At 42.4% G+C, this 13,581-nt stretch overlaps 1 protein-coding gene across 1 annotated transcript; it reads left to right on the top strand.

Moving 5' to 3' along the window:
- Positions 1-465: 465 nt before the first annotated feature.
- zdhhc3b (zDHHC palmitoyltransferase 3b) lies at positions 466-12,036 on the top strand. Its single transcript, XM_071910868.2, has 7 exons — positions 466-860; positions 4,843-5,174; positions 5,781-5,905; positions 7,574-7,670; positions 7,831-7,912; positions 8,456-8,586; positions 9,501-12,036. Exons 2-7 carry the CDS (start codon positions 4,872-4,874, stop codon positions 9,657-9,659), a joined length of 897 nt encoding a protein of 298 aa, XP_071766969.1. The 5' UTR covers positions 466-860; positions 4,843-4,871; the 3' UTR covers positions 9,660-12,036.
- Positions 12,037-13,581: the final 1,545 nt, after the last annotated feature.

The raw sequence follows: 13,581 nt of genomic DNA, 5'->3' as shown, positions 1-13,581 counted from the left end.
TAGCCATAGTACAGCCAGTTCCAATGCACAGAAATTGATTACTAATGAATGAGCCATACAAAAAATACACCTTAATCTTCCAAACAACTTTCAAATACAGTTTTAAATAACTTTCTTTCTGTGCGTGATATATTTTCATGTGATATTGCTTGCTGCCATAAAGGATATAAGTCGTTCTGAGGCGTATATTTCATTCGCCATTCAAACTCTATTTATTTAAAGAGAGAGCAAAGTCTCGAGAGGTTTCCATCTGATTGACACTTGCATTGTACACTAAAGAGAGAAAAAAAAGGGGAGATCCGTTTGCTCTGTTTGATGTTTACAATGCAGCAGGATTCCCATCTCCATCACAGACCCTGGGTCAGATTGAATATCTTCAGATAGTCGCACCTCGTTGCCAGGAGACGGTTACTAACTGATTCCAGATCTGCCGCTCCGCTCCTCCGCGCGGTGCGGAGTCCTGCGCATGGGAGGCAGGCAGGAGAGAGAGTGGAGGAGACTTCCTGGTTGGCTCTGCGTTTGTTGTCCTACCCGCAGAGCTTTCTGGATTGCCAACGAAAGAAACAATAAAGAAGTTGGGTAACGGCGTATTTTAGGGTTGTATCCCCGCTGTAATTTACATACGAATAAGCGAAACCCGCCCGTCGAAACCGAGGCAAGGCGGCAGTGAACGGGGGGTCGAGCCGTTGAGCCGTTGGAAGCTGCCCGCAGAACAGTGAGGTTAGCCGGGATTGAGCTACACGGGCGGAGCGGCGGAGGTGCCACTCACTGTCAGTTTTTGTGTGTTTTAACTTAACCGAGCTTCATAACTACGTGAGGACTTGTTACAAACTTTCGTCGACAAGCCAGGAGAGTGCGAGGTATGGTGTCTAAATGATGTGACTTGTTGCTTTTTACATTTTTTAAACGTGACATTTCCTCAATGCCTTTATCAGCTGCCAACCCCATGGAAGCCCGAGGAGAAGGCGTAGTGTCCAGCCCAGCTTCACACCACACCGCGAGGGCTGCTAGAGCCACTTCCTGGTCGGGTTTATGAGATTGCTGTAGTACTAACTGACAAATTAAGATCACTGTGTCTCTATAATTTGATAATAATGTGATACTCTATTGAATACCAAAGGAAAATTCTCTTTTTGCTTGCCTGTCTCCAGGGAGGTCAAAGGTCAGGGTGTGCTACAGAGCAGCACCTCTGGAGCTGGCAGGGATTCAGTGTCTTGCTCAAGGACACTTCAGCAGGGCAGATGTGTTTGAAATCGTCTAATATAACAGTTGCTGTACATCTTAATCCATTGCTAAATCAAACCAACCCTATAAACCCAAAGACAAGGATAGCAAGACCCTAAAGGTTGCTAGATTCACTCCTGGTTGATTTTACAATATTGTATTACTACTTGCTGGTAAATTATGATCATTATATCTTCATCAGATCTCTAATTTAAAACCTGTCTGCTAGTTTGTAGCCTAACTCAAACACTTCCTTTTGCTGTGATTTAGCAACAGGGAAACCCATGAGCAGAACGGTTAAAAGTTGCAACATGTTACTGTATAGTCCAAGGACTGTCGTTTTGTCAGGAATGCCGAGTGAGGTTAGCTGTAAACTGAAATCACATCAGTGTGTTAATTAACTGTTTATCTCACTAGGGGGTCAAATCCATCCATCCCTCATCTCTAAATTTCTCCATGCCTCCCATCCTGCCTGCAGACAGTAGTTGCCACCATCACTCAATCCTATTAATCGCTCTTCCAGGCATTCTAGCAGCAGGGCATCAAACATACCCATAAATCATTAATTGAATATCTGCTGCACACAAGTTTTGAGTTAGCTCGCTGCTGCAACTCTGGCACATTCACATATCTGGTCTTACAGCGCTGCAGAGACTTCATGATGCTAGAAATAATGTTGCAGCTATCGACTGTTGTCTCTTTTCTTTAGGTTTACAAGAGGAAAGGGGGGCTGTTCTGTAAAATGTTTATGTTACGCAGTACTGAAGTCAGTCAGATGCATTCATTGTATAGCTCAGCGGCCATTCACTGAGGGCAGTCTATAGACTCATTCACCAGTCTACTACAAAAGGCCATTGATTTAATTGACTGTTGTTAATGAACTCTGGCTTTGCAGTCAGTTCCATTCCAGTCCTTTTGGCACTTTATCGCAGCAGGTTCTTATCTTGTCAGATCATACACATTTTCAATGAACATCTAATTTTGGGACATTTTAGCCTATTTGTCTCTCATGAAATGAATGGTAACTGCCATTCACATGATCACGACGCCTTTACCGAGTGCCCTATATTCCTGGCATCCCCCTCACTGAAGCATGTTTGACCTGAAACCTCCAGCTGAATCAGATGTATAATGTACTGTATAAATTGTCATAATAATGTCTATGTTAGGCCCGTTCTCTATGTTGGGTTTAGCTAATAAGTAACCTTTTGTGTTTGCAGCTTGTCTGATAGACAAAACGTGATTCACAGACATATTTTCCACTCTCTGCTCAAAGTCAGATTGTTATATTCTCTGTTACAGTGCTAAACGCAGACAAGCAAACAGTCAAATCTTTCCTATGTCTGATAAGATTTAGTGAGGCAGGTTATCTCTGTTGGAATGAAAGGAATCTCAGTGTTTCCTCTGTATTCATTTGGCAGCGGTGCGCCACCACAGCAAGGAGATTACCACCACTGCTAGAGAAAGAGTGAAACTAAAATTAGGAATTGTAATTTCATTTTACTATCATCTAAAGCTCAAATAGTCCAAATGTTTTAAAAGTAATGATTTTATTATGATTAAAAAACATTTTTAGCACTACAGCCTCAACTTGAAACATAATTTAGGCTAGACCCAAACAGTGACAGATATGGGACAAAACTAGAATTATCCCCTTAAGCACAACAGCTGCTTAAAACTACAGAGGAAACACTGAATCTACATCGGTTATTTACTTTAACTCACTGCCACAGCTTATGTATGGCTTGTGATGGCTGCGATGGTTGGGTCTGTTTTTAGTGTTTGGGCACCTTGTTGAGTGAAATTAGCTGGATCGGCTGTTAGTGTTGGGTAAGCCCATTAGGAGCAGGGTGTAACGGTCGGGGCAGATGGTTAATCCCTGGCCTCTGGTGAAAGTGATAGCTGCGGACCGACACACTGGACCTCTGACGTGACCTCCCACCCAGCCTCAAAGAAGGAAGGATGTAGCTTGACTTGATGTGTCGTGAAAGGCAGCGTAGAAAGGGTCAAGAGGATACACAGCAGGATTGGGGTTTGTCATTTTATTCAGTGAATTTTCATCAAGATTAAAAAAAAATAAACATTGAAATTAGATAAGAAGCAACAGAACATGATTCTCCTGTTTGGTCTAGAAGGAGGAACCCTATGCAAAATGTGATGTTTACGATTATGAATCCTTTTATTTATACATATATGTTTCAGTGAGATCTGTATAGCTTTTTCATGACAGCCCAGTCTAAATATACGGTATAATTAATGCACATTGCACAGCCCACGCACGCTACACATGGAAAATCGCACCAAACAAGCACAAACAAGCGTTTAGGGTATATATCTCTCTCAGCTGGTTGAATTTAAAGAGATTGACCCTGACCCTCTTATGCAAGGATTCACCCACAGGCTGGGATGAAGTGAGCGTGTGATGAAAGAGGGCGTTCTGGTTTGGTGGTGGTGCAATGTGGGCGTGAGGAGGAAGTGTTGAACAGGTTGATTTTTTTTACAGTAGATCGAGTTAGAGTCAGAGGCCAGGCAGGCACCGAGCTGGGAGGAGGGCCAGGGAATTGGATGCATAGACGGAGGGGAAAAGGGTCTGTGTGTGATCTGGATTTAGGCTGTAATGGATCATTAGATATTGTAGTTTGATCCTTGGCGTCAATTAATCTCCTCCCAAACATGTTGTGGGAATGCTGCCGTATCTTTTTGCTGTAAAAATCTTTTGATTAAATTCCTATCCTTGGGGCGGGGGGAGGGGGTGAATGCTGAACTGCCAAGATCATTGGCCAAATCCTAATTAGCAGACATAGAAGTGAGATTAGGCTATCGCTCAGATGAGCTTGACGGATAGATTAAATTCTCAGGAATGACTAGGCAATTTGACTGCACTAACTACAAGCTTGGGTTTTAGAGGGGAGAAGGGGCCGCTGTGGTCCAGACGCCCTCAGGGGACGAGCCGTTTTATTCTAGTTTATCGGCATAATAGCGAGGCCTATTTTTGGTTTTCTGACATTTCGGCCCTTTTGAAGCCATGTCAGCATTGTCCACACACTCAAACATGTTTAAAGGTTATTCCTCGTTCGCATGCCTAGTCTCCAAACAGAGCAGAGCACAGACTAAGACCCAGTGCAGTCCAGGAGAACTATGTAGGCTGTTTCACTTTGAACAACAGAATAGCTGAATTTTAGTTTCTAAATCCACCGACAACCTCCTCCTTTTTTCTCACTGTGAGAGGAATCTGGATGGATTGTTTGCCCTCTCAGGATTAGACTAGTCAATGTTTACGCCTCTTTCACTTCCTGCTTCTTCCCGAGTATTGTCAGGCACCTCATTTGCTGATTCACTGTGTCCCTTATTTCCCGCTCTCTATATTACACAAGAGTGTAGCCTACTTATTAGTCTGTTTACACGAACTCATAATTGTTGTGGGACAGCACTCCTACACAGTTGCATCCCAGTACTGCTGACAGCACAGAGCGGGGCGCAGCGGTACCTCCCCTCATTGATACATCCGTACCCAATCCAAATCCCTCGCCTAATTCTCTGATTCCTCTTTCTCGCTCTTTATCTTTCCCTCCCTCTGCTGTCTCTTCTTTTCTCTCTGACTCTCCTCACTCCTCCCAGCATGCGGCTGGAGCCACGGATGTTGTAGGATGAAGAGCCCGGCGCACCGCACCAGGGACATAGAGCGGCAAGCCGGCTACCTGAAGCCCGAGCACTGCGCCCCTCCCCCGCCCCGCACCGGCTCCGACACCATGTGGTTCATCCGCGACGGCTGCGGCATCGTGTGCGGCGTCATCACCTGGTTCCTGGTCTTCTACGCCGAGTTCGTGGTGGTGTTCGTCATGCTGCTGCCCGCCAAGAACGTGGCCTACAGCCTCATCAACGGGGCGCTCTTCAACAGCCTGGCCTTCCTCGCCCTCGCCTCTCACGCCAAGGCCATGTGCACAGACCCGGTCAGTCAGTCAGTCTAGTTACTCTGCCTCTCGGTTAGGTGATCAGTCTTACAGTTTCTGTGGAAAGCCGCATCCTCACAGTGTTTCAAAAGACTCTCCCTTTCATTGTTTCAAAGGATAGAATGGATACATTTACTATATAGGCTTTAACACACTTCTTATAAGCTGTTCCCAAATAATAAAACATGTCACCCAAGAGAACCTTTATTTTCGACATGAGTTTTTCTTTCTTGTGTCAGGGTAGGTAGGGATTTTGTTTCTGGGACCCAGTTTTGCTCTTGGGCCCATTCAAGGATCAGTTCCAGTAGGTGTTGCAGTTAAAAAAATGGCTCTTATTTGGATATTTATATCATAATATATGGACAGTTGTGCTGTATTTGTATGCTATTGTTCTTTTTTTTCTGGTTGGCAGGCTGAGCAATAAGGCCAGATGATACATTTTTTATTGTGCTTACATTTTTCTAGCTGTGGGGGCGAATTTACATTTTTAAGGAGCCTCCGCTGCTAAATGATTGTAAAGCAAACACTGTTAGACATCTGCAGTAATATAAAAAATGATCCAAAGCCTCCTCACCACTTTTTCATGTTTTCTCACCTCTCTCCCAGGGAGCCGTGCCTAAAGGGAACGCCACCAAGGAATTCATCGAAAGCCTCCAGCTGAAACCGGGCCAGGTTGTCTACAAGTGTCCCAAGTGCTGCAGCATCAAGCCTGACAGAGCCCACCACTGCAGGTACATCGCTGTGTGTGTGTGTGTGTGTGTGTGTGTGTGTGTGTGTCTCTGTGTGTGTGTGTAGATGGTGGGAAAATGTTACAAGGGGATTACCGAAACTGATCTTTGCAACCACTGCAACATGCAAGCTGTGGGACCGGGCTGGGTGGAGCATTGTGCTGCAGTCTGCACCTTACAGAGGAAGTCTTAAGATGACTGTCCCACTGGGAAACCCCCCCTCCTCCCCTGTGTTTGTTCCTGCTCCTATTCTCCTGCCTATGTGGGTGTGTGTGTGTTTGTTTTTCTTTTTTTTTATGGGAGCTGCGAAGCATTTCCCTCTAGACTTCGCAGCTTGATATTAAGGAGTTTCCTCTGTGGCTGCTCAGCGGGTTCCCTGGGATCTCGAGGCATGAAAAGTGCAAAAACACTGTGGAGTAATTGAATTGTAAAGTCAGTGAGTCATTGTGTCTCAAAGGGAAAAAATGGATGTCAGTTTGAATGAAATAGATGATCTTTTTAGTGGATATTATAGCATTGTATGAGTCATCCTTGTGGGTGGTTTGAGATGATGAGATGGTGAAATAAGACACTGATCTCAAACTACACATAAGAGTGATATGTAATATAAAGGCCTGCAACTTTATCTTATTTTTCTTTCGAGTGTATGTGCGTGTGTGTGGGGTCCATTTAGTTGTTTAAGCCAAAAACAATACTGTTCCATAGCAGAGCAGAGACAATTGATTTTATTAGTTAACAAGCTGAAACAAACTTTAAGTTACTGTTGTGTCTTGGTTATAATAACTATTAAGGTTATATAGTTTTTTTTTTTTTTGTTTACTATATACTATATCCTCTTACTATATACTATTTTTTGCATTAACAACCCTTTATTGTTATTTCGTTTTTCGCATTTATGAAAGGTATTCAAAACCTTTAATTGAGATTTGACAAACAAATTAATTATTTGTCAAATCCTTGTATATTATGTATAACTATTGTGATAGATTCTCATCACACTAAACCCAGGGTCCCTTTCCCCCAAATTCAGACTATGGAGATTATTATAAATAGTTTGTGGGGTTAAATATATATAAATATATATATATATATATATATATATACTGTATATGCACTAAGAATAATAATATACTGGAATACCATACCTGCTTTATTTTTACCTGAGAGAGCATGTAAGCGAAGCACGTTGGAGATGATAGATTATCAGTTGTCAAGGCTTACTTGAGTTGTCAGCCAGCTACGGTTCTCTCAATAAATTATACCCCCCCTCCACCCCATACACACACACACACACACACACACACACACACACACACACACACACACACACACACACACACACACACACACACAACGCACACAAACGCACACAAACGCATCAGCCACTGTGATTGAGAGCACAGTCAAGCTCAGCAGGCTGTTCCAGTTCCTCACGTCTATCAATGCCAACATTGAATTACGCTGCTAAAGGTGGATGGACTGACAGAGTTTATGCGTGTGTTGTGATTTACTGTTATTAATTAAATATATATTCTGCTTGGTCTTTTGCCTGCCCAGGGGTAGCAACTTGAGCAGGTCACAGTTTGCCCATAATATTTAGCTCGACTGGCTTTTCTGCTTTCATCTTATCTCCTCATGCTTTATTATTTGTGTGTGTGTGTGTATCCACAGTGTGTGTAAACGCTGCATCAAAAAGATGGACCACCACTGTCCCTGGGTCAACAACTGTGTCGGAGAGAACAACCAGAAATACTTTGTGCTCTTCACAGTGAGTCTTAAACCCCTTTTTGAATTTTGTCAAAATACATTCATCATTTATCGGATTAAGAGCCCCTGTATGGTTTTTGAATTCCATTATAACATTGTGATATTATGTGTTTATTTCAGAATATAATCTATGTTAATATCAAATCGATGTTTCTTTTCAGATGTACATTGCACTAATATCCTTACATTCACTAGTCCTGGTGGCCTTCCATTTCGTTTTCTGCTTTGAAGAAGACTGGACGAGTAAGTATCATACTGTACCGTACAAGCCTGTTTTCTACAGGCCACAGTGGCCTGTAGGGACATTAAATGAAATTAAATGAAATTCACGAGGGACATTACTGTTTTACCAGCCAACTAGATTTTCAGAATATGCTTAGTTTTCTCCCAAAGTGGCTGGTAGAGATGCCAATCTTCCCAGCCACAGACAAAATTTGCCAGCATATGTTTTTCGTTAGCGCTCCAGCCTGTTTACTCGCATTACTGTTTTCTTCTATGTCTCTGTCCTATTTGAACTGATGGGATAGTCAGTATCCAGGGTGTCAGTGAGGTGCTTCACTTCATCTTGTAACCATAAACAAAGGGTTTATTTAATTGCTTTTTTTTATTTTTCTTAATGTGTTATTGTTTTATTAACTTGTGAAGCACTTTGTTACGCTCACTCTTGAAAGGTGCTATATAAACTTTACTTATTTACTTAGAAAGGTAACAAACCTGTTCCTCTCTTTTTTTGACATGAATAACCTCCCCCCCTCTCTCTCCTCCTCTTTCCTCCTCCCTCCTCAGAGTGCAGTAACTTCTCTCCTCCAGCCACCGTCATCCTCCTCATCCTCCTGTGCTTCGAGGGCCTCCTCTTTCTGATCTTCACGGCGGTTATGTTTGGGACTCAGGTCCACTCCATCTGTACCGATGAGACGGTAAGTGGAAACACTAGTGACACTCATAACTGTGTGAAAAGTGGTCTGTAGATATTCAGTGTCTGGGATGGGGTTAATCTTAGGGTTGGGGTTAATGTTGTGGAGATGCAGCCAATAGGCAAGCGACACTTTTTTCAACATCTACTATTTGTCACTTGATAGTTGAGTATCAACGTTGGACTATTCAAATAAAGTGTTACCAGAAATTTTCTCACCTAAATATGTGGTGTGCAATGCTGTATCTAGATCCACACTTTTACACAACAGTAACATTTGACGATATTTTCTCCAAAAAGGAGTAATACTAGTTTGGTTGGACTCTTAAGAGATGGGTTAAAAAAGTACAGACAATATTATACACATTTTATTTAAGCAATAAGCCACACAGTGATTTTAGAATAGCTAAGAGGTGCTGTTGCTTGATGGAAAAAGAACTGTTCACAAAATCAGTAAACAGATATGGATAGGAACAGGTGATTAACTTACCTGTGGCTTCCAGGTTGTTTGAGATTAGTGTATCAAACCACCTACAGGGATGACTCTATAATATTGCTATAATATTCACTAAAAAGATCACCTATTTCAATCAATTTCAGTCTTATAGAGTGCTGCCGTTCTCTACCTTATTAGTACATCTCATGTGTGCTGCTCTGAGACTGTCAGGAATAGCCGAGGCAGTGAGTCACTTAACCCTGACTAAGGCCTCTAAGAGCAATTCAAAAGAATGGAAAACATGCTTAATTTTTAATCCTTTCAAGGGGTTATTTTTTGTTGCAGCATTAATATTTCAATTGACAGCCACAGGTGTGCTTTGACTGGGTATTTTACAGCAGCTTTGAATGTGACTCAGGCAGTCAGACCTGGAGACTAGAACCGTCTGTTTCATAATCGCTCCTCTCATCTTATGTCCACAGGGTATCGAGCAGCTGAAAAAGGAGGAGAGAAGATGGGCCAAAAAGTCCAAATGGATGAACATGAAGGTGGTGTTCGGCCATCCGTTCTCCGTAGCCTGGCTGAGCCCGTTCGCGACGCCCGACCACGGCAAGGCGGACGTTTACCAGTACATCGTCTGAAGCCGAGCTGGAGCTCAGCGCGCTCACACACAGCCAGCCGGCCCTGCTGCTCCGGGGCGAGGACTGACGATGAGTACAACTGATCAATCACGGTCCTCCCTCCCTCACGGCTGGACTTCACTGAGCATGAACTCCTCTTAACCACTTCTACTTGTTTCTTTCTCTCATTTATGGATCATTTATATTTCAGGGTGTTCTATTGTGAGCTGTTGTCTTGTTAAATCTTGTTAAATCAAACTTTTTTTTTTTTTTTACGTTTTTTTTTTAAACCTCTCACTTTCTTTTTGTTTTATCCGTTTCTTTCTTGGTGCTGACTGATATATGTAAGGTATAGCTGTTTTGCTTCCACTGAAAACCATGCTCTGCTAAATATTCAAACAAAAGAGACGTCTCAAACTCAGCGGTGGACTTTGTCGACATGAAGCCACTTAATGAGGATTGGCGAAACAAGACCGGAGACTGAATTCTGCTTTCTCCAGATAGAGAAGACTTCCCACAGTACGTCTGATCATTTCCTGCTTCTGAGACCAAGCAATGTCAACACCAGGTGAAATCCAGAATGTTCTTACTCAAAGTAAAGCAGCCCAGGCGCCGAGACGGTCGACCTGGTTTTGTCTTCCTGTTAACATTGCTGTGATCCCGTCACTTCATCATTTGCTGTTTTTCTATCATTGCGATAGTCTTATGCTGAATGCTGCAGATGACTTGCCTTAGTACAGTGCATTAGTGGTGTTTGCTATTTGTTTTACTTGTATTCTGCCTTAATGTGACGGTCTGGGCGAGATAGGAATCAGACCTTGGTTAAATACTATTTGAAATACTTTTTATAGTTTGTTTCAGCCTGTTCAGATGCCAGATGGGTGGCTTTGTTCAGATAATCAAAGGAACATATTTTGAGAGTGAAGTCTACTTTTCTGTGATTGACATTCATTGTCCTTCTGCAGTAAACCCCACCCATCTGGTACTCCAAGCAATTTAGAATAAACGCCACAAATTACATGTAAATACTATTTGACCCAGGTCTAATAGCGGTTTCTCTTTCCTCTGATAGAGAATAGCCAAGTGTCTGGTCAGGCCAGAGCAGGTTCACTACAAAGGACAAGGCTGTAGGACACAGAGAACATGAATAGCCTCGCTGTTGGAACGGCCAGTCCCAGCGCTGCAGGCGTCTAGGCCACTGGTGGACGACTGCTCGAGTCAGCCTTTGTCCAACAGAGCAGCAAGATGTCTAACTGGATACCTGACAGGACGGGGAATTACCACCAGTCACCAAATGCTGGTTAATTTTGTTTGTGGCTGGGAAGATTTGACACTTTGGCAGGTGAACAGACAGTCTCGTTTCTGTTCTTAAGAAGCAGTTTGGCTTGTGAAATGGTGAATGTGGCAGCTCAGTTTTTGGAATCCACCTGCCACTTTGGCCAGTGGACGAGGAAATCGGTGTCCCGCCTGCTGATTGCTGGAACATTTGAGAGCTGTGTGTGTAGGAAAGTGCCCATGAAGCTAGCTGACCTCTTCGCTTGGTAACCATTCCCGTTACAGTCCACCAGCCAGGGAATAAAGCAATACACATTGCTCTCTGAATGCACTGACCCTAAGTGTAATTGTCCCACTAAATTGATGAAATTTGCCCGTGGATAATCCAGTTTGTTACAGACTGTGATTATGAGTCTGACACAGATAAAGGACATAACGTTGATAACATTTAGGCCAGTGGAAAATGTGCACTGAGGCCTGAAGACCACGCCAGAAGTGTGTGTGTTTTAATTGTCACTGCTGTGGACAGTGTTAGGCCACCCAGCGTGAGGAGAAAGCACAGAACGGCTTTTCTGTGTGTCAAAGCCTGCGACTGTCGATTTTACCTTCAGTGAGGAGTAATTTGATGCAGGTAGTAAATAGGCCACATCAAAACATTTAATCCTAAAAATGCCTTTGCCTAATTGCGTTCAAAAGCCTTACTACAGACAGAACATGTTTTGATGATGATCGAAGGACTTATTTAAACATACATGTTGCCAAATTTTGTGCTTTATGAAGGGAGGCATCTGTGAAATAACCTCTATGCATGTCTGGAGTGGTGCAGCCAAGAGAGGAGTGCATTGGTAAGAATCAGTGGGGACATTTTCTTAGGCTTCTGAAATCACTGGTGTTTTTAATAAAAGAAAAACTGACTATTATCATCGTATGGAAATGCAAAGTTGCTATCCAATTTACACGTACACCAGCTTGTTTTTGTTTTTTTTCTTGAATTGTTCATTCAGTACTGTGTGTGGTCAGGTATGAATGCCATTTATAGTGCTTGGACCACATAATGTTGATTTTGTGATGATTATTGTGGTATATGTTTAAAGGGGAATGAAATAAAATAGTATGGATGTCATGCTGCTTTGGGTAAGTCTTATGGGTATTTTATTCCATATTATCAATCCTGACAAACTTTGACAAACAGTTACAGTAGTTAGGGTATCTAATTAAAAATAACATGAACATATTCAGTCATCATTGCAGCAGCATGTTCTTATCTGTCATGTGATTGGAGAGCAAGGCTTGGGATAGGGCTTGAATCTGATTCATGTCTTCTCGCCGGAGACATTTAAAAGAGACGGACCGGCCTAATGGAGCATAAGACTTACTGTAAGTAGATGGAGACCCGCTCAAGGCTAACATTACATCCAGCCTCATTAGTTACAATAAGCGCTATCTTCATTAGACACTCAGCCACTGCTGTGTTTGCATGCAAAGAGAGGATATTAAGCTGGGCGGCTATAAAGTCCCAGTATGCATCACATGTTCTTTACCCATTCAAATACAGACAGTAAAATCACATTCAATCCACATCTTTTTCAGATGATCTGCAAGCACAGTATCCTCAGGAAGCTATTCTGTTTGAAGTAGGAAGCTGTTAGGAAGTTATACGTCTTGCCACAGTCAACATGTAATCAATATTTGAGTGATGAAGACGAGAGAATAATGTCTTTTGTCAGATGAGATGTTTATTTAATCGTTATTTAACAGTGTTTCATCTCTCACCGGAGATGACAGTTTACACACCCTTAAAACGTTTCCTATAAATAGAAGATATTTACACTTTTACAAATGTTTGTTTCACACCATTTGTAAGACGAGATATGAATGGTCTACATCGGAGCAAACGCACACCGTAAAGTCACACTGTCAGTCTCAATCTGTGAGGGCAATGACACTGCCACTGGTTGGAGTTAAAGGTTGAACTAATGTTAAATTTGTCAGTGCAGTTGCCTCCAAATGTAAGTGATGATGATTCATCTGCACATAATTTAGGTGCAGAAATACAACCAATGCAAAATCATTGTCTCCCATCCATTATTCTGAAGCTCCCCTCATTAAATATTATAACTCCAAGATAATTCAGACTGAACGAAGAAAGATTGCTCTTGTCGAAGACGCTCTGGTGCATACATATATCATTCTCTTGAATTAAACGTACGCCTAGTAAATTTACTGGTTTTATTCTATCTCGCAGCGCAGCACAATAACTTATCTATGTGACACACACCTTGTCAGGTCATGATCGTATTTCAGCGGTTTTCTAATCTCCGAGTACGACTGCATCTACAGTTTATGTGTACATTGATATAAATACATCACACTCAGGGACATACCGCTGTCACACAACTATAAATGTGGCTACTGCAATGCTCTGATTGGTTGTCTTACAGTGAGAGTGGGTTCACAGGTTGATGGTTTGCCCTCATGTCATACTGGTAACTCAGCAGGAAGAAATGCAGGCACAAAAAGTCTTCTGAATCAAAAGCACAGATTATAGATATTAAAGGTAGGTTAAGTAACGTAAGTAGCACAGCCAGGATCCAAAAAGTGGAGACATAAACAAGTGAATGCGCTTTTGTTGTCTCTGCAACTGCATAGCTGTGAGCGATGAGAAGGG

This window comes from Centroberyx gerrardi, chromosome 19 (genome assembly GCF_048128805.1).
Source record: "Centroberyx gerrardi isolate f3 chromosome 19, fCenGer3.hap1.cur.20231027, whole genome shotgun sequence".
Taxonomy (NCBI): Eukaryota; Metazoa; Chordata; class Actinopteri; order Beryciformes; family Berycidae; genus Centroberyx; species Centroberyx gerrardi.
This window is presented reverse-complemented; position numbering and strand designations above follow the sequence as displayed.